Source organism: Entelurus aequoreus, linkage group LG10 (assembly GCF_033978785.1).
Source record: "Entelurus aequoreus isolate RoL-2023_Sb linkage group LG10, RoL_Eaeq_v1.1, whole genome shotgun sequence".
NCBI lineage: Eukaryota > Metazoa > Chordata > Actinopteri > Syngnathiformes > Syngnathidae > Entelurus > Entelurus aequoreus.
The window spans coordinates 27881587-27903081 of record NC_084740.1 but is presented as its reverse complement, the minus strand read 5'-3'; the positions used below and the strand labels follow the sequence as shown (position 1 = coordinate 27903081).

The window sequence follows — 21495 nt, the reverse complement described above, 5'->3', positions numbered from 1 at the left end:
CCTGCACACATAGCAATTCTCTTAGAATAATATACAACTCACATAATGTTTTTTCTGCGTCAGAGGTGGACATGCATTTTACTGAGGTGGCAAACAATCTAAAAATTCCTGTCATATCAATTCCTAGATATGGTCGAAATTATTTAAAGTGCACTACGCATAATAAACGTAACATTATTAATATTGCTACTACGGATACTTTCAACAAAAACTCCTCAAAACAGCCCACTACCTATAATATGGGCTTTTTAAACATAAGGTCATTGTCTTCCAAAACGTTATTAGTTAATGAAGTCATTAGAGACAACAATCTTGATGTCGTTGGTCTAGCCGAGACCTGGCTCAAACCAGACACATTTTTTGCGCTGGGTGAGGCGTCTCCTCCTGGCTATACGGGAACGCATATTGCCCGTCCCATTAAAAGGGGTGGGGGTGTTGCACTAATATACAACAAAAACTTTAGCCTTACCTCGGACCTAAATAATAAATATAACTCGTTTGAGGTGCTTACGGTGAGGTTTGTCACACCGCTGCCTCTGCACCTGGCTGTCATCTACCGCCCCCCAGGGCCCTATTCGGACTTTATCAATGAATTTTCAGAGTTCGTTGCTGATCTAGTGACGCACGCCGACAATATAATCATAATGGGAGACTTTAACATCCATATGAATACCCCATCGGACCCTCCATGCGTGGCGCTCCAGACTATAATTGATAGCTGTGGTCTTACACAAATAATAAATGAACCCACGCATTGCAACGGTAATACGATAGATCTAGTGCTTGTCAGGGGTGTCACCACCTCCAAAGTTACGATACTCCCGTACACTAAAGTAATGTCCGATCATTACCTTATAAAATTCGAAGTTCTGACTCATTGACAACAAACTAATAATAATAATAATAACTACTATAGCACCCGCAACATTAATGCTGCCACAACGACGACTCTTACTGACATACTGCCTTCGGTAATGGCACCATTCCCAAATTATGTGGGCTCTATTGATAACCTCACTAACAGCTTTAACGACGCCCTGCGCGACACCATTGATACTGTAGCACTGTTAAAGCTAAAAAGGGCCCCTAAAAGGCATACCCCATGGTTTACAGAAGAAACTAAAGCCCAGAAATTATCATGTAGAAAGCTGGAACGCAAATGGCGTGCGACTAAACTTGAGGTTTTCCATCAAGCATGGTGTGATAGTTTAATAACTTATAAACGCATGCTTACCTCAGCTAAAGCTAAATATTACTCAAATCTCATCCACCTCAACAAAAATGATCCTAAATTTTTGTTTAGTACAGTAGCATCGCTAACCCAACAAGGGACTCCTCCCAGTAGCTCCACCCACTCAGCAGATGACTTTATGAATTTCTTTAATAAGAAAATTGAAGTCATTAGAAAAGAGATTAAAGACAATGCATCACAGCTACAACTGGGTTCTATTAACACAGATACGACTGTAAATACGACAGACACTGCCCTCCAAAATAGTTGCTCCCTCTTTGATGAAATAACATTGGAGGAATTGTTAAAATGTGTAAATGGGACAAAACAAACAACATGTTTACTTGACCCAATTCCTGGGAAACTTATCAAGGAGCTTTTTGTATTATTAGGTCCATCAGTGTTAAATATTATAAACTTATCACTTTCCTCTGGTACTGTTCCCCTAGCATTCAAAAAAGCGGTTATTCATCCTCTACTCAAAAGACCTAACCTCGATCCTGACCTCATGGTGAACTACCAGCCGGTGTCCCACCTTCCGTTTATCTCGAAAATCCTCGAAAAAATTGTAGCACAGCAGCTAAATGAACACTTAGCGTCTAACAATCTCTGTGAACCTTTTCAATCCGGTTTCAGGGCAAATCATTCTACGGAGACAGCCCTCGCAAAAATTACTAATGATCTATTGCTAACGATGGATTCTGATGCGTCATCTATGTTGCTGCTTCTTGATCTTAGCGCCGCTTTCGATACTGTTGATCATAATATTTTATTAGAGCGTATCAAAACGCGTATTGGGATGTCAGACTTAGCCTTGTCTTGGTTTAACTCTTATCTTACTGACAGGATGCAGTGTGTCTCCCATAACAATGTGACCTCGGACTATGTTAAGGTAACGTGCGGAGTTCCCCAGGGTTCGGTTCTTGGCCCTGCACTCTTAAGTATTTACATGCTGCCGCTAGGTGACATCATACGCAAATACGGTGTTAGCTTTCACTGTTATGCTGATGACACTCAACTCTACATGCCCCTAAAGCTGACCAACACGCCGGATTGTAGTCAGCTGGAGGCGTGTCTTAATGAAATTAAACAATGGATGTCCGCTAACTTTTTGCAACTCAACGCCAAGAAAACGGAAATGCTGATTATCGGTCCTGCTCAACACCGACATCTATTTAATAATACCACCTTAACATTTGACAACCAAACAATTAAACAAGGCGACTCGGTAAAGAATCTGGGTATTATCTTCGACCCAACTCTCTCGTTTGAGTCACACATTAAGAGTGTTACTAAAACGGCCTTTTTTCATCTCCGTAATATCGCTAAAATTCGTTCCATTTTGTCCACAAACGATGCTGAGATCATTATCCATGCGTTCGTTACATCTCGTCTCGATTACTGTAACGTTTTATTTTCGGGCCTCCCTATGTCTAGCATTAAAAGATTACAGATGGTACAAAATGCGGCTGCTAGACTCTTGACAAAAACAAGAAAGTTTGATCATATAACGGCGTGGCGCAGTTGGGAGAGTGGCCGTGCCAGCAACCTGAGGGTTCCTGGTTCAATCCCCACCTTCTACCAACCTCGTCACGTCCGTTGTGTCCTTGAGCAAGACACTTCACCCTTGCTCCTGATGGGTCGTGGTTAGGGCCTTGAATGGCAGCTCCCGCCATCGGTGTGTGAATGTGTGTGTGAATGGGTGAATGTGGAAATAGTGTCAAAGCGCTTTGAGTACCTTGAAGGTAGAAAAGCGCTATATAAGTATAACCCATTTACCATTTACCATTTATATTACGCCTATACTGGCTCACTTGCACTGGCTTCCTGTGCACCTAAGATGCGACTTTAAGGTTTTACTACTTACGTATAAAATACTACACGGTCAAGCTCCTGCCTATCTTACCGATTGTATTGTACCATATGTCCCGGCAAGAAATCTGCGTTCAAAGAACTCTGGCTTATTAGTGATTCCCAGAGCCCAAAAAAAGTCTGCGGGCTATAGAGCGTTTTCTATTCGGGCTCCAATACTATGGAATGCCCTCCCGGTAAAAGTTAGAGATGCTACCTCAGTAGAAGCATTTAAGTCTCATCTTAAAACTCATTTGTATACTCTAGCCTTTAAATAGACTCCCTTTTTAGACCAGTTGATTTGCCGTTTCTTTTCTTTTCTTTTCTACTCTGCTCCGGGGTGGACCGCTAGCCTGTTCATCGGATGGGGACATCTCTACGCTGCTGACCCGTCTCCGCTCGGGATGGTTCCTGCTGGCCCCACCATGGACTGGACTTTCGCTGATGTGTTGGACTTTCACAATATTATGTCAGACCCACTCGACATCCATTGCTTTCGGTCTCCCCTAGAGGGGGGGTGTTACCCACATATGCGGTCCTCTCCAAGGTTTCTCATAGTCATTCACATTGACGTCCCACTGGGGTGAGTTTTCCTTGCCCGTATGTGGGCTTTGTACCGAGGATGTTGTTGTGGCTTGTACAGCCCTTTGAGACACTTGTGATTTAGGGCTATATAAATAAACATTGATTGATTGATTGATTGATACATATTGCACACTAACATGTATAGATAAAAGATCAAATAAAACAAAAATATAGAAGCGATGTGTACTGTACTGTACATACTGTAAATTGTGTAATTTACAGTACTCATCGGTAGCCCGGAGGATCCTCAAAGTGTCATTATTATCCGTCACCCGGCCACTACAACACGGCCACGACGTGGAGATACTTTGTCACATTCCTCAAAGTTACAACTGGATTTCCATGAGCTGAAATCACGGGCATGTGTTTTGTTGTTATTGCAAAAACTGGGTCGACCTGACAGTCGCAGCTATGACCATTAGCCGTGTTGTTAGCACTGCGTTGTCATTCCACACCGCTCACGCCAAAGGCTCACCAATGTCATGTGGAGCTGATGATGTTGAAGATTATCAGAGTTTGTCTCTACTCAGCATTGCCCGGACAGCTGCTGATAGCAGTCTTGTTAGCATGAAGTGGCGCGCTAGTAATGGTACGTCCCACGTCTCGGTTTTTGATATTGCTGACGTCAGAGTCCCACCAATGTGGAGACGTGTTATTGATGAGGCAGGGGTTGCAGATGAAGTGCACCTAAAAGTTGTTGGGCCAAAAGTAGGTCAACTTGATATTCACAGTGGTTCACCCTTTACCAGAAAACTGAATTCTTCCCGCCTAGTTATTGTCTATATTGATCGCCACAATATAATAATAGAAAATAAGACAAATACTACACTGTAATACATATACAGTGTAGACCAAAAGTTTGGACACACCTTCTCATTTCAATGTGTTTTCTTTATTTTCATGACTATTTACATTGTAGATTGTCACTGAAGGCATAAAAACTATGACACCTGTGAAGTGAAAACCCTTTCAGGTGACTACCTCTTGAAGCTCATCGAGAGAATGCCAAGAGTGTGCAAAACAGTAATAGGGGCAAAGGGTGACTATTTTGAAGAAACTAGAATATAAAACATGTTTTCAGTTATTTCACCTTTTTTTGTTAAGTACATAACTCCACATGTGTTCATTCATAGTTTTGATGCCTTCAGTGACAATCTACAATGTAAATGGTCATGGAAATAAAGAAAACTTATAGAATGAAAAGGTGTGTCCAAACGTTTGGCCTGTACTTGATATACTTAATTTAACACGTAATTTAGGCCAAAAATAAATAGAATATGCTTTTAAAAAATCTGACATGTAACAAAGCTGCAATATTTGAAGCACAAAGTGTCGAGAGACCATGTATTAATAACTAAGAGCACGAGGCAATAATTGGACGTTAATTCTGAAAATCTCAAAAATCATACACCACCAATATATACATAAATACATGTTTAATAATGATTTAGAGCAGGGGTGTCAAACTCATTTTAGATCGGGGGCCAGATGGAGAAAAATCTACTCCCAAGTGGGCTGGACTGGTAAAATCATGGCACGATAACTTCAAAATAAATCAATCAATCAATCAATCAATGTTTATTTATATAGCCCTAAATCACAAGTGTCTCAAAGGGCTGTACAAGCCACAACGACATCCTCGGTACAGAGCCCACATACGGGCAAGGAAAAACTCACCCCAGTGGGACGTCGGTGAATGACTATGAGAAACCTTGGAGAGGACCGCATATGTGGGTAACCCCCCCCTCTAGGGGAGACCGAAAGCAATGGATGTCGAGTGGGTCTGACATAACATTGTGAAAGTCCAGTCCACAGTGGATCCAACACATCAGCGGGAGTCCAGTCCACAGCGGGGCCAACAGGAAACCATCCCGAGCGGAGACGGGTCAGCAGCGCAGAGATGTCCCCAACCAATGCACAGGCTAGTGGTCCACCCGGGGTCCCGACTCTGGACAGCCAGCACTTCATCCATGGCCACCGGACCTATGCAACTCCCCCTCGCAAGGGACAGGGGAGAAGAGGAGAGAAGAAAAGAAACGGCAGATCAACTGGTCTAAAAAAGGGGGGTCTATTTAAAGGCTAGATTATACAAATGAGTTTTAAGATGGGACTTAAATGCTTCTACTGAGGTAGCATCTCTAACTGTTACCGGGAGGGCATTCCAGAGTACTGGAGCCCGAATAGAAAACGCTCTATAGCCCGCAGACTTTTTTTTGGCTCTGGGAATCACTAATAAGCCGGAGTTCTTTGAACGCAGATTTCTTGCCGGGACATATGGTACAATACAATCGGCGAGATAGGCTGGAGCTAAACCGTGTAGTATTTTATACGTAAGTAGTAAAACCTTAAAGTCGCATCTTAAGTGCACAGGAAGCCAGTGCAGGTGAGCCAGTATAGGCGTAATATGATCAAACTTTCTTGTTTTTGTCAAAAGCCTTGAAGCCGCATTTTGTACCAACTGTAATCTTTTAATGCTAGACATAGGGAGACCCGAAAATAATACGTTACAGTAATCGAGACGAGACGTAACGAACGCATGAATAATGATCTCAGCGTCGCTAGTGGACAAGATGGAACGAATTTTAGCGATATTACGGAGATGAAAGAAGGCCGTTTTAGTAACACTCTTAATGTGTGACTCAAACGAGAGAGTTGGGTCGAAGATAATACCCAGATTCTTTACCGAGTCGCCTTGTTTAATTGTTTGGTTGTCAAATGTTAAGGTGGTATTATTAAATAGATGTTGGTGTCTAGCAGGACCGATAATCAGCATTTCCGTTTTCTTAGCGTTGAGTTGCAAGAAGTTAGCGGACATCCATTGTTTAATTTCATTAAGACACGCCTCCAGCTGACTACAATCCGGCGTGTTGGTCAGCTTTAGGGGCATGTAGAGTTGAGTGTCATCAGCATAACAGTGAAAGCTAACACCGTACTTGCGTATGATGTCACCCAGCGGCAGCATGTAAATACTAAAGAGTGCAGGGCCAAGAACTGAACCCTGGGGAACTCCGCACGTTACCTTGACATAGTCCGAGGTCACATTGTTATGGGAGACGCACTGCATCCTGTCAGTAAGATAAGAGTTAAACCAAGACAAGGCTAAGTCTGACATACCAATACGTGTTTTGATACGCTCTAATAAAATATTATGATAGACGGTATCGAAAGCGGCGCTAAGATCAAGAAGCAGCAACATAGATGACGCATCAGAATCCATCGTTAGCAATAGATCATTAGTCATTTTTGCGAGGGCTGTCTCCGTAGAGTGATTTGCCCTGAAACCGGATTGAAAAGGTTCACAGAGATTGTTAGTCACTAAGTGTTCATTTAGCTGCTGTGCAACAATTTTTTCGAGAATTTTGGAAATAAACGGAAGGTGGGAGACCGGTCTGTAGTTTACCATGAGGTCAGGATCGAGGTTAGGTCTTTTGAGCAGAGGATGAATAACCGCTTTTTTGAATGCTAGGGGAACAGTGCCGGAGGAAAGTGATAAGTTTATAATATTTAACACTGATGGACCTAATAATACAAACAGTTCCTTGATAAGTTTCCCAGGAAGTGGGTCAAGTAAACATGTTGTTTGTTTTATCCCACTTACACGCTGTAATTATTCCTCTAATGTTATTTCATCAAAAATAGAGAGACTATTTTGGAGGGCAGTGTCCGTCGTATATACAGTCGTATTTGTGTTAATAGAACCCAGTTGTAGCTGGGATGCGTTGTCTTTAATCTCCTTTCTAATGAGTTCAATTTTCTTATTAAAGAAATTCATAAAATCATCTGCCGAGTGGGTGGAGCTACTGGGAGGAGTCCCTTGTTGGGTTAGCGATGCTACTGTACTAAACAGAAATTTAGGATCGTTTTTGTTGAGGCGGATGAGATTTGAGTAGTATTTAGCTTTAGCTAAGGCAAGCATGCATTTATAAGTTATTAAACTATCACTCCATGCTTGATGGAAAACCTCAAGTTTAGTCGCGCGCCATTTGCGTTCCAGTTTTCTACATGATAATTTATGAGCTCTAATTTCTTCTGTAAACCATGGGGTGCGCCTTTTAGGGGCCCTTTTTTGCTTTAGCGGTGCTATACTATCAATAATTTCGCGCAAGGTATCGTCAAAGTTGTTAGTGAGGTTATCAATAGAGCCGACATAATTTGGGAATGGTGCCATTACCGAAGGCAGTAGGTCAGCAAGAGTCATCGTTGTGGCAGCATTAATGTTGCGGCCGCTATAGCAGTTATTATTATTATTAGCTTGTTGACAATGAGTCAAAACTTCAAATTGTATAAGGTAATGATCGGACATTACTTTAGTATATGGAAGTATCATAACTTTGGAGGTGGTGACACCCCTGACAAGCACTAGATCTATTGTATTACCGTTGCGATGCGTGGGTTCATGTATTATTTGTGTAAGACCACAGCTATCAATTATGGTTTGGAGCGCCACGCACTGAGGGTCCGATGGGGTATTCATATGGATATTAAAGTCCCCCATCATGATTATATTGTCGGCGTGCGTCACTAGATCAGCAACGAACTCTGAGAATTCACTGATAAAGTCCGAATAGGGCCCAGGGGGGCGATAGATAACAGCCAGGTCGAGAGGTAGCGGTGTGACAGACCTCATAGTAAGCACCTCAAACGATTTATATTTATTATTTAGGTTAGGGGTAAGGTTGAAATTTTCATTGTATATTAGTGCGACACCCCCTCCCCTTTTAAGAGGACGGGCAACATGCGCATTCGTATAGTTAGGAGGAGATGCCTCATTGAGCGCAAAAAATTAGTCTGGTTTGAGCCAGGTTTCGCTAAGACCAATGACGTTAAGATTGTTGTCTCTAATGACCTCATTAACTAATAACGCCTTGGGAGACAATGATCTTATGTTTAAAAAGCCCATATTATAGGTATTGGGCTGTTTTGACGAGTTTTTGTTAAGATTATCCGTAGTGGCAATATTAACAATGTTGCGTTTATTATGCGTAGTGCACTTTAAATAGTTTCGACCATATCTAGGAATTGATATGACGGGAATTTTCCGATTGTTTGCTTGGTGCTGCAATAGACTGGTTTGCCCCAGAAAGAGGGACATATCATAATTTGCCACCTCAGTAGAATGCATGTCCACCTCTGACACAGACACAACAGAAAAAACATTATGTGAATTGTGTATTATTCTAAAAGAATTGCTATGCGTACATGGATTATCCAGCCTGGCGCTGGCTAGTTCTAGCTTAACTGACTCCTCACCCGGACTAACAGACATTGTAATTGCCTGTGACCGGGCTTGCTCTAGTGTAGTCAGTCAAGTGAGACTTAAATAGTAGTCTATGTTTCTAGACAGGATGATGGCGCCTTCCTGGTTAGGGTGAAGGCCGTCTCTCATCAGCAAGCCTGGTTTGCCCCAGAAAGAGGGCCAGTTATCAATAAACGTTAGTTCCTGTTGCCTACAGTAGCTAGCCAGCCACTTGTTAAGCGAGACTAATCTGCTATACCTCTCATCATTGCCTCTCGCAGGCAGGGGGCCAGAGACAATTACTCGATGCCTGGACATCTTTCTGGCGAGATCACAAGTCCTGGCTATGTTTCTCTTTGTAATCTCTGACTGTCTCATTCTAGTGTCATTGGAGCCAACGTGTACAACTATATTCGCATAATTAGTGGTGCGATTAGCCTGTCGTACGTGTTTACTAGGCCTGTTGCGAGTTAGCTCCCTAAGATTAGCTTCAATGTCAGGTGCTCTGGCCCCGGGGATACACTTTACTGTGGCTGGTTTGCTAAGCTTTATGTTTCGGGTGATGGAGTCCCCTATGACTAAGGTGTGGTGCCCGGTAGACTGGGGTGTAGGACTAGCTAAAGAGCTAAATCTATTATGCGTCTCAACCGGTACACCGTAGCTTGTAGGCCGCTTAGGACTGCTACAAGCTGGGCTAGTTAGCTCGCTACAGCTAACGCTAGCAGATGTGTCCGCAACATCTAAAGTTACGACATTACTCTGCTCTAACTGGCGGACACGGCCCTCTAGCAGAGCCAACCTCTCCGTGAGTATGGTGCAAGACGCGCAGGAAGCCATTACTCACAGTGTTTTCTGTCACCGAGTGAAGTTCCTGCTGTCCTCAGGGAAGTGGTCGCGGTCTGCGGGAGTAGCTTCCTACTTACCTTCTGACCGGCGCTGCCTTTCTCCGCGCTAGCTTAGCAGCTAGCTAGCTGAGGAAAGGGTGGTGGGACAGAGATCGGGTGATTTGCAAGTTAAATAGTACCACTAAATATGTTTGAGAAGTGATAAAGAAAGCTGTAGAACAATTAAAAGCACACAGATAGAGCGATACTTAGCCTTTTTCGCAACAGCGAAAATAAAACAATCACATTCTGAAAATGTACAAATCATAATGATGTTGGGGTTTTTTTTTACACTTACATGTTGCAGTTAATAGTATTCTATCTTTATTTGTTGTTATTTACGGTATACTTTCTTTTCAATCCATCAAGATAAAAAAAAATATATCAAAATCAAATTACAGGATGTTATTTGACTGGTGCACTAACGTCTTTTTTTTTTTTACATATGTAGCATAATCTACAAAGCTACAAATAATTACTATTGCGATATGTAGTGGACAAATTTAGAACAGCAGTTTCTTTCATTCAAAAATTTCGGCTCATTTTTATCCTTGGCAAACTCATCCCGTGGGCCGGATAAAACCTGGCCATATGTTTGACACCCCTGATTTAGAGTATATGAGAACGTGGAAAGGAAAACATACCTCTTTCTGACCACATGGCCATTCATTACAAGTATATTGCAACAACAAAACCAATTTGTATGCACGTACAACACTTAAGACCTTCAGTATATCAGTATGTGGAATTAAATTATGGAATGGATTAAGCAAATCAATCAAACAACGTACTAATATGATCCACTTCAAGAAACTCTTCAAACTTAAAGTGTTTACAAAGTATAAAGAAGAACCATGATAAACATTCTCAATTTATTTCATCCATTCATTCATTCATTCTTAAAGTAATCTTACTTATCTCATCATATGAAATATGACTTACTTCACCAATTATTATTATTAAATTATTACTATTATTTATTTATTTATTTTTATTGTGATTACTTATGGAGTTTATTGTGAATAAATTGTGAACAGGAAGTGAACAAAAAGTTTTAGCAAGTGTTATGTAAAGAAAAGGGGTAGGATTAAATAAGCTCTGCTTCTTCCTACTCCTTTTCGAACATGTTGAAAAGAGAAACTGGAAATTGTGATGTATCATGTTGTATGCTTGCATGTTCGAAATAAACCCAAACTCAACTCAAACTCAACTCAATGTTGTCATAACTGTAAGGCACAAACTGCTCAGTCAGCATTAACACATCTAATGAGTTCATTGTCAACAGTACAGGAAGGGTGATAGATAAAGCTGCTGGACAGTGGCTACTTGTGATACTTCAAATGTAGCTATTGCCACTTTGTGGAGTTTATACAAAACATCATGAGGTTGCCTACAGCCACAGCTGTTCATAATACAAAACATCATGAGGTTGCCTACAGCCACAGCTGTTTATGCCAATATATATTAGGACCATGTTTAGTTTTGCTTTTGTAGTCAATCAAAACAGAGCATCATCATCATGTTTTGTATACAACTTTTGTATTAGAGCTTACTTGATCGTGTGGGTGTACCTAATGTCTTGGCCCGTGAGTGCATGTGCATTTCGGAAGACAAATTTGGAAAATTGAAAAAAACCGACTAGCTTTCTTTTTAAATGCTGTCATGCTGCGCAGTGTCTAATCATAAATAGTTGAAATGGTTGTTTTTAAGTGGTGTTAGTAGAAGCAGGGAAAATTGCAAGTCAAATAAACAAGAGGCCGCCTCTTAGGATGCTCTATTTGCTGCACACAGACACACACGTATTGCGCGCAACAACAAACACTCGCACAATGATTACATCACCCCTCACTTTTGTGTCTCAATCTGAGGCGGCCGACAAACAGCACTCACGCCGCCCCTCCCGTCCCTCGTGTAAGCCTCAGTCAGCCTCGGTCACATGACCCCCAGACCATGGCGTGAGGTCGCCCTGGCAACGTGAGCCTGATCACCCGACCCCTAATGCAATCCAAATAAAACAGCAGCGAATGGGGAGGGGCAACCACCGACCATCACGTCGCTCCCTCGTGTCAAACGCGTCACATTTAAACGCTCGATGACATCATCGGGCCTCCGACGGCCAAATTAGCCCCTCCCCCTTCTTTTTTTTAATGCTTTTCGATGCTCATCTGACTTTGTTTTCTCTTGAATTGTCTTTCAGTATGACAGACTAAACCTGATAAAAGTAAGAATTTCTTCTTTTTTTTTTCCTTTTGGCGACCCCTGCTGCCCCGAAAAACCCTCCCACTCAATCCTTGCAGCCCCCCGACACCCACACACTTCCTCAGTATATGTGACTCTATAGGCTCCTCTGTCAGTGCATCCCAGTGTTGTGATTAGTCGTGCTAATGTACATTAAAAAAACAGTGTAGCATTTTTTTAAACATGTTTTTGTGAGGCTTTGTCATCATCGGAATGCGGCAGATAGATTTGACCAAAATATTTAGGAGGAAATAAGCATAGAAAACGTGTCAGTTTCACTCAAACTGTACGTGTTGGTGGTTGCTGTCCCACTTAAGTCCTGTAGGTCCTGTCTGTGTTGATGGCAAGCCTTTTAAACTACCAGGGATTCTAAACCTTTTTAACCTCGGGGCTCAACTTTTCCACTACGTAGGGGCCCGGGCCCCAATCAAATATTAACACTGAATTAGTAACCTTACTCCTGATTTTTAATCGTATTCAATAATTATATCTAACCTACTTACAGTTCACAACCTGGTCAAATGATATGAAACCATGCAAAAGTCACAACATTATTCAACACATAAACCTTAGACTTACACTACCGTTCAAAAGTTTGGGGTCAACCAAACAATTTTGTGGAATAGCCTTCATTTCTAAGAACAAGAATAGACTGTCGAGTTTCAGATGAAAGTTCTCTTTTTCTGGCCATTTTGAGCGTTTAATTGACCCCACAAATGTGATGCTCCAGAAACTCAAACTGCTCAAAGGAAGGTCTGTTTTGTAGCTTCTGTAACGAGCTAAACTGTTTTCAGATGTGTGAAAATGATTGCACAAGGGTTTTCTAATCATCAATTAGCCTTCTGAGCCAATGAGGAACAATTTCCCTTGACAGACAAAAAATACATTTGCATACAATTATGTTGTGCTAAAATAGACAAAAAATAGTTAGAATTTTCTAAACTGTCAATAAAATTAAAAGGCAAGTGAAAATACAACTTTACTACTTGAGTCATAATTTTTGCGCTTGAGAAACCTATGACTTTGTTTGAGATTGTCATTACTGCCACAAGTGGTGGAAAAGTGTACAACAACTGAACACCGCCGCGGCCCATGTGGAGCACAGCTGAGATGCTAATATTTTTTTGCGGCCCAAAAATGGGCCCCAGCCATATGGTTAAGAAACACTGCTCTAGGTAAGGTTGCAATTTTCACTGCCAACAAAGAAATTGACTCAAAAAACGCTTCAACGAAAGCAAAGTAAGGCTCCACTTTTACAAAGATGAGCTAGTTTGATGCTTGTTTAAATTCTCTTTGCTATTGACATGCTACTGATTAGCATTAGCAATTTTACATGGCACTTTCAACACCTTCAATATGTCAATGAAAACTACAAGTAAGATCCACATTAGAATCAAACAGCTGCTGCAAAATAAGTTATTTTTTTGGGTCGCAACAAAACAAGACCATGAACTATACACTACTAACATCTTGGACTTGCAACTGTAATTGCAACATAATATCGTACTTGCAAATAACAAGATGGTATTTACCATAAACAGATCATTTTTAGATGTTGCGATAAAAAATGAAACGTTATTATCAAAAAGACGTCATATTTATTAACACATTCAAAAAGTACAGAAAGTCTCTATTGTTGAGTAATGGGGTCGGGAATTGGTACCGTATCAGTTCAAATGTGAACGGTACCCATCTCTAGGCATGATTGACAAAAGGGATCAGCGGTAGGAAATGGATGGATGGATGGATGATAATTAAGGACCTAAACTACATTAATCGTCATTTAATGATTTTTTTTGTAGGGGAAAATATGTTTTAGGGCTGTCCAAGAAAAAATATGACAATATCTTTTTAGTACCCAAGTGACAATGAATGTCCATTCATCCATCCATTTTCTACCGTTTGTCCCTTTTGGGGTCGCAGGGGGTGCTGGAGCCTATATTAATCCCTAATGATTCCTCATTTTTTTATTACGTGACAGCCCTAAAAATGTAATATGTCTTATTTGACAGCCCTAAAAATCTACTATCATTTTTTTTGGGGGGGGGGGTTTTGTTAGTTTTTTTGGACAGCCCTAAAAAACTGAATTATATAATTATATAAACTATAAACTACAATGAATGTCATTTAGGTGGTTAGTGATTTTTTTTTTTTTTTTTGCAGGATTTATTGATTTTACAATCTTTAATGATTTTTTATTTATTCATTTTTTATCCAGAGTTTATTGATTATACAATCTATAATGACTTTTAAATACAGGAATATTATATGTGAGGTGAAACAATCGATTATTGCATATCGCTTAAAACGTGGACGATTGTGATTCAATGGACAAAACATCTAAATATCGATTATAAGTATGTTGAATAAAGTGATAGACGGTTCTAAAATGTGGGACTAGCGCAGAGACACACGGAGCAAAACACAGGCAGGAGGAAAGTAGAAACCGTGCTTTGATTGATTGATTGAAACTTTTATTAGTAGATTGCACAGTACAGTACATATTCCGTACAATTGACCACTAAATGGTAACACCCGAATAAGTTTTTCAACTTGTTTAAGTCGGGGTCCACGTTAATCAATTCATGATGCTAACTGCTAAGCTAGCTTGCATGTGTGACAACGTTTTGAGCCATAGATATAAGTAGGTACATACGACACACCGGGGGCTAGGTGCAATTTGTGGTTTTTTGAAGCCACCAAAACAACAAGGATGCCCGCTCGCCATATATGCACGCCCATAGATACGTAGCATACATGCTAAGCGACGTACCTATGTGGCAGCCATCTTGGCAGGGGCCACTTTACCATTTAAGGCATTTGATTTTCATGCGTTTTACTTTGTCAACATAAAAACATCAAAATATATATATATATCAATGCATTTTCTGGACTATAGAGCGCACCAGTATATTAGCCACACGCACTAAATTTTACGGGGGTTTTTTTCCATATATTAGCTGCACCGGATTATACGCTGCAGATATACACATTGCAAAATTACTTATTTACACAGAAAGATTCTGTAACATACCTTAATTGTTTCCAAGCGGTGTCTGTAACACGGCAGTGAAACGGCAGATAAAACAAAACAGAAGTCATCGACATGCACCCACTAGCTGCGGAAGCTAGCTCTCCAATCAGCTTAACAGACTCAATAACTCCGCAGTGATGTTTTGGTGAATTTACTAAGGACTTTATGAAACTGAAACAATACAAAAAGAATGCCAATTGTAAGTTGACAATACTAATAAGGACACTCGTACACGTGTTAGCATGTTAACAATTGCTAACGACGCTAGCTTCATTACATTATGATACCATGTACAAATATGCATTAGAACACTCCCACAGACATCACGCATGGGACAGTTTAGTAAGTGTAAACAGTGTTAGTTATACTGTTAAAGGCCTACTGAAACCCACTACTACCGACCACTAGGGATGATGTTTGATAAGAAATTATAGAGTTCGAGCCTATTATCGAATCCTCTTATCGAACCGATTCCTTATCGATTCTCTTATCGAGTCCAGATAGGTTGTTGTATATGAAAAAAAACCCACAATAATTGGTTTAACAAAAGCTCACTTTTATTATATAAGAAAACAATTGAATCTAATAAATAAATAAATATTGACTGTTACCCCCCTAAAAAAATAAAATCTAATAAATAAATAAATATTGACTGTTACCCCCCTAAAAAAATAAAATAAAAAAAATAAATATTGACTGTTGTTACCCAAAGTATATTAAGTGGGATTTTTCAGAAAAACAAATATATACAGTAACACAGAAACAACCTGTCTCTGTGATCACTATAGGTGTATAAATAATAATATAGTGTTAAATAAAATCGGTCCCTTGGGCACAAAACTGAAAATAATACAGCTCTCCAAAAAGTGCACTTCTGCTGCTATTTGACATAACTGTTTGTTATGATGCTTTGACATTTTTGCACTTTATTTCTTTATTGAAAGAAACTTCTATGAAGAGAAAAGTTGTTTGCAAATGTGGTTACAATGCTAAAAAATGAAAAGTTAAAGCTAAAAAAAGAAATACACTTTATTGAGTTAACATTATTTGTTTAGAGGGGGAAAGATGTTATGAGCTAGGGAATATAACAACTACACTACCCAGCATGCAACGGGAGTGACGAGCATGCGCGGTAGCCCCGAAAAGTGTTCTTGTGATGTCACACGGAGCATTTCTGGTCGGCACGGGATTCGTTCCGAGGGATTCGAATAAAGAACCAACTCTTTTTCTTTACTTTAGTGGTCTCGATAACGGGTACCGGTTCTCAAAAAGGGATTCGAGTCCGAGAACTCGGTTCTTTTCTTATCGAACAACCGGGAAAACCGGTTTCGAGTATCATCCCTACCGACCACGCAGTCTGATAGTTTATATATCAATGATGAAATCTTAACATTGAAACACATGCCAATACGGCCGGGTTAACTTATAAAGTGCAATTTTAAAATTCCCGCCACACTTCCGGTTGAAAAACTCCTTTGGATATGATTTATGCGCGTGACGTCACAGAATCCACGGAAGTGGTTGGACCCCGTCGAACCCGATACAGAAACCTCTTGTTTTCTTCTACAAAATTCCACAGTATTCTGGACATCTGTGTTGGTGAATCTTTTGCAATTTGTTTAATGAACAATGGAGGCTGCAAAGAAGAACGTTGTAGGTGGGATCGATCGGTGTATTAGCGGCTAAGTACAATACTTACAGCAACACAACAAGGACTACTTACTACGCCTAGCCGATGCTTGCCGCCAAACCCACGGATGAAGTCCTTCGTCGCGCCGTCGATCGCTGGAACGCAGGTGAGCACGGCTGTTGATGGGAAGATGAGGGCTGGCTGCCGTAGGTGGAGCGCTAATGTTTTTATCATAGTTCTGTGAGGTTTCAGGCACAACACCGGTTGCTAAGTTGCTAAATTAGCTTTAGCGTCGTTAGCAACAGCATTGATAAGCCTTACCAGGCTGAGAATTTTTAACCGTGTAGTTACATGTACATGGTTTAATAGTATTGTTGATCTTCTGTCTATCCTTCCAGTCAGGGATTTATTTATTTTGTTTCTATCTTCATTTGAGAACGATGCTGTCACGTTAGCTCAGTAGCTAAGTGTGTCACCGATGTATTGTCGTGGAGATAAAAGTCACTTTAAATGTCCATTTTGCGTGCTCGACTCTCATTTTCAAGAGGATATAGTATCCGAGGTGGTTTAAAATACAAATCTGTGATCTACAATAGAAAAAGGAGAGTGTGGAATCCAATGAGCCAGCTTGTACCTAAGTTACGGTCAGTGCGAAAAAAGATACGTCCATCACTGCCTCTCCAGTCTTTCACTGTAATGTTCCTCATCTACGAATCTTTCATCCTCGCTCAAATTAATGGGGTAATCGTCGCTTTGTCGCTCCGAATCTCTCGCTCCATTGTAAACAACGGGGAATTGTGAGGAATACTAGCTCCTGTGATGTCACGCTACTTCCGGTACAGGCAAGGCTTTTTTTATCAGCGAGCAAAATTTGCGAACTTTATCGTCGATTTTCTCTACTAAATCCTTTCAGCAAAATATGGCAATATCGCGAAATGATCAAGTATGACACATAGAATGGATCTGCTATTCCCGTTTAAATTAAAAAAAAACATTTCAGTAGGCCTTTAAACTTGCAAACGTTGCTTGGAGTAATGACAGAAGAATCCATATGAGTAAAAACGCTATGGAAGGCATTCCGGTTGAAGAAAAAAAAAAAAGGGGCACTACCAGTACATGGAAGGACACTGCAGCACCTGCAGTGAGGGAACTCGTCCAAAAGATGGCGCCATAGCACAAACCATAAAACACCTTCTCATTGGATTTGCTTGTTTTTCTTCTTTTTTTAAATTTTTTATTATGGTCGTCGGCAAAGAAAAATCAATAAATCAGACTCTTAGACTTAGACTTCCTTTATTGTCATTCAAATTTGAACTTTACAGTACAGATAAGAACGAAATGTTGTTGCATTAGCTCATGGTAGTTTGCATTTACAAAAGAAGGTGCAGATATAAATAGATAGATTACTTGTAAGACTCACCGTCTTATAAGCCGCCGGTTAAAAATGTGGGTAAAAAAGTATCGGCTTATAGTCCGGAATTGACGGTATTCCTATCGTCCTTGTTTCAACAGTACCGTGTATTCTTCAAGCAAATGCAGGACAATGTGCCGACATTCTTGTTGTTTTTGTTTTCATGCCGTCTAAACAATGGAATACCCTGTCACCCTGTGGGCAGACTGCATGAGGGGGCGTGATATATCTAGCTATATCTACTGTATATATTATATCTGCAGCAGTGCTCATGTATCTAGCCTTCTATATATACATATGTATATATATATTTTGTCTTTTCCACACTCTTGAAGTTGTCAGGCAGTGAGATTTACTAACGTACATATGGCAGCACACTCGACTCAAAAACAAGAAAAAAAAATACCCAAAAAAAATAAAAAAATTGGGGGTATTTTATTTGAACTAAGCAAAATTATCTGCCAATAGAACAAGAAAATTCGGCTTGTCAAGACTTTCCAAAACAAGTCAAATTAGCTAACCTCAATGAACCCAGAAATACCTTAAAATAAGTATATTCTCACTAATAACAAGTGCACTTTTCTTGGTAGAAAAAAAATATTACACCTTTTTGCTCAATATGTTGAAAAATATTCTTAAATTAAGTAAATGCTAGTGCCATTATCTTGACATAATGATATGCGCTCAGCATCATGATTTTTTTTTTCATGCTTGAAGTAAGAAATTATTACTTTAAAAAAGTAGTTTTATACTTGTGAGTGTTGATGACACAGCTTTGCATCAGTTGATATTCTAGTTTCAAGCATGTTTTACTCAATATAGGTCATACAATCTCAGCAACAAGCTGCAATATCTTACTGAGATCATTTAGGACCAAAACCCTTAAAACAAGTAAAACACTCTAACATAAAATCTTCTTAGTGAGAAGAATGATCTTATCAGACAGAAAATAAGCAAATATCACCCTTATTTAAGATATTTCATTTTACTTAGATTTCAGTTTTTGCTGTGCATGGCGTATCCCTGTGCAGAATGGGATAAAGGCAGGGGCCCAAATCACCTGGGTTTGTTCCGTTCAGTTCAGTTCAGTTGAGTTTCAGTTTATTTACAATGTAATGCATCACATATTTCCTGTTGTTTCATTACAGCACGTCCGAAAAGGAGTAGGAAAAAGCAGAGTTGATTTAATTCTACCCCTTTTCATACCATAACAATTTTATCCCATTTCCTTGTTCTCTGTGACAGAACAGTGAATAAATGAATTATGAATAAATAATATACCATAGTAAGTAAACATATTAAATACATAATACATACCGTAATCTAAAAAAAAAAGGGTTCAAGATGTTTATAATTGTTCTTCAGTGTACTTTGTGAACACTTGTAGTTTGAACATTCTCTTAAACTGAATCATATTGGTGCTTTGTTGGATTTCTTTGGTTAATTCATTCCATAATTTAATTCCACATACGCATATGCTAAAGGTTTTAAGTGTTGTACGTGCATACAAATGTTTCTCCTTTTTTGTTGAGAAGAATTGTTGTAAATTCTTGGGTAGCAGGTTATAGTTTGCGTTGTACATCATTTTAGCTGTTTGCAAATGCACCAAATCGATGATTTTCAATATTTGTGATTCAATAAATATTGAAATTCAACGATTTGGTGCATTTGCAAACAACGGAGAGGTCGTGCATCCTTGCCGTTGTTGTAGCGTATAAAGTAGCGTATAGTTCGAACTTAATCTGTCAGTAGACTCGCTATGGACGTGCCAAAAACTACAAGAAAGATGGCCGGGAGAAGATGGTCTATAAAACATAATCTATGCAGCATTTTGACCAAAGAACCACCATTACATGTTGTGCAGACCACAAAGAAGTGGTTTATTTTTAGAAAAAAAAATTATAATAGGACCCCTTTGAAATATGCATGGTTTATTTGTCCATTCGGGCTTCTTAAAGTGTACCAAGCACTTATTCTGTTATTTCAAGCTACTTTAGCGGTTAGCTTAGCTATTAGCATGCCTGCTCATGGCTTGCTCTCTGTGTGTAACATGTTGAGCATGTTGAGCATCATCCTCTAGCACACTAGTGTGCCGTGAGATATTGTCTGGTGTGCTGTGGGAAAATTATGCAACTTCACCTAATTGGTCCAAAAAATGTTTTTTTGCAAATCAATAATTATAATAATGTGCCGTTGTCTAGTGCAGTGTTTTTCAACCTTTTTTGGTATGTAAAAGGTATGTAACGCTTGAACCAAAAATGAACAAAAGGCAAGTCCTGCTAGGAAAAGGCACTGAAGCATAGGGATGGCTATGCAAAACAAAAGTAAAACTGAACTGGCTACAAAGTAAACAAAAACAGAATGCTGGACGACAGCAAAAACTTACAGCGTGTGGAGCGGAGACGGCGTCCACAAAAGTACATCCGTACATGATGTGACCCCACAAAGAAGGATAGCGTACGTACAACTTAAATAGTCTTGATTGCGAAAACAAAGCAGGTGCGGGCAATAGAACTCAAAGGAAGTTGTGACGGTGCTACAGGAGAACACCAACAAAACAGGAAGGGTCACCAAATTAACAGCGTAAGACAGAAACTAAAGCACTACACACAGGAAACGACAACAAACTCAAAATAAGGCATGACAACCTGGTGGAGTTTCATTTTTTAACCTTTTCTGCCGGTGGTGTGCCTTCGTAATTTTTTTAATGAAAAAAATGTGCCTTGGCTCAAAAAAGGTTGAAAAACACTGCTCTAGTAATTATATTACTTAAGATAAGCAGGGTTTTTTTTGAAGCAATGGGGGTGACTGCTATTAACTTAGAAGAGCGGCTCCACACTGTGTATGAACATGCACAATTAGCTGTTGGCTTGTCAGCCCGGGTACTAAAAATAAATGCACTGTCACACATCAGTGTTTCTTCAGACTATTAAAGAACACAAATATTAGAGAGGTGTATTTTTCATATTAAATAAATACATTTACTTGATTTATAAATGCACTTATATAGTTGATTTTCTTCCAATACGTCGACAAACTACAAACTAGCACAAGTGTGTCAACTCTGCAGGATCAATCTCCCCACCAGGACACACACACACACACACACGCACACACGCAGCATTTACTTTATTCAGGTGGTAGCTTCAAAGTATAATTCCTCCCTTGTGTCTCTGTCACCTTCAAATCAGATTAGCCCACATTAACTCAGTGAACGTCACAGGCAGGCTTCGGGTCATCTCACTGTTCAAGTGAGCAGCCAGCGTGTTTTTAAATTTAAAAAATGTTTAAAAAACGTTGAAATGCATTATATTTGCGGTGATTGTGTGCGCACACAATAATATTGTTGCATTTTTTCTTCAATAAATTAAATAATGGTAATTTCAGAACACACA

General features: G+C 39.8%; 2 protein-coding genes across 4 annotated transcripts in view; one reads left to right on the top strand and one right to left on the bottom strand.

Annotated features, from left to right (window-relative positions):
* gramd1bb (GRAM domain containing 1Bb) overlaps window positions 1-21495 on the top strand; it is a 373707-nt gene that overhangs the window by 285093 nt on the left and 67119 nt on the right. For 2 of the 3 annotated variants that reach the window (XM_062060498.1, XM_062060500.1), the window contains one exon: window positions 11985-12008. The exons of the other annotated variant lie outside the window; for it this stretch is intronic. In XM_062060498.1, the coding sequence (XP_061916482.1) occupies window positions 11985-12008 (24 nt within the window). The remainder of the gene's footprint in view (window positions 1-11984; window positions 12009-21495) is intronic. 3 annotated transcript variants of the gene reach the window in all.
* On the bottom strand, window positions 8263-9956 carry LOC133659339 (uncharacterized). The gene has a single exon (XM_062062096.1). It carries the CDS (start codon window positions 9738-9740, stop codon window positions 8973-8975), a length of 768 nt encoding a protein of 255 aa, XP_061918080.1. The 5' UTR covers window positions 9741-9956; the 3' UTR covers window positions 8263-8972.

What these genes read in the sequence shown, in the direction of transcription:
- LOC133659339 (XM_062062096.1), bottom strand. Translation starts at nt 9,740, where the DNA reads ATGGCTTCCTGCGCGTCTTGCACCATACTCACGGAGAGGTTGGCTCTG.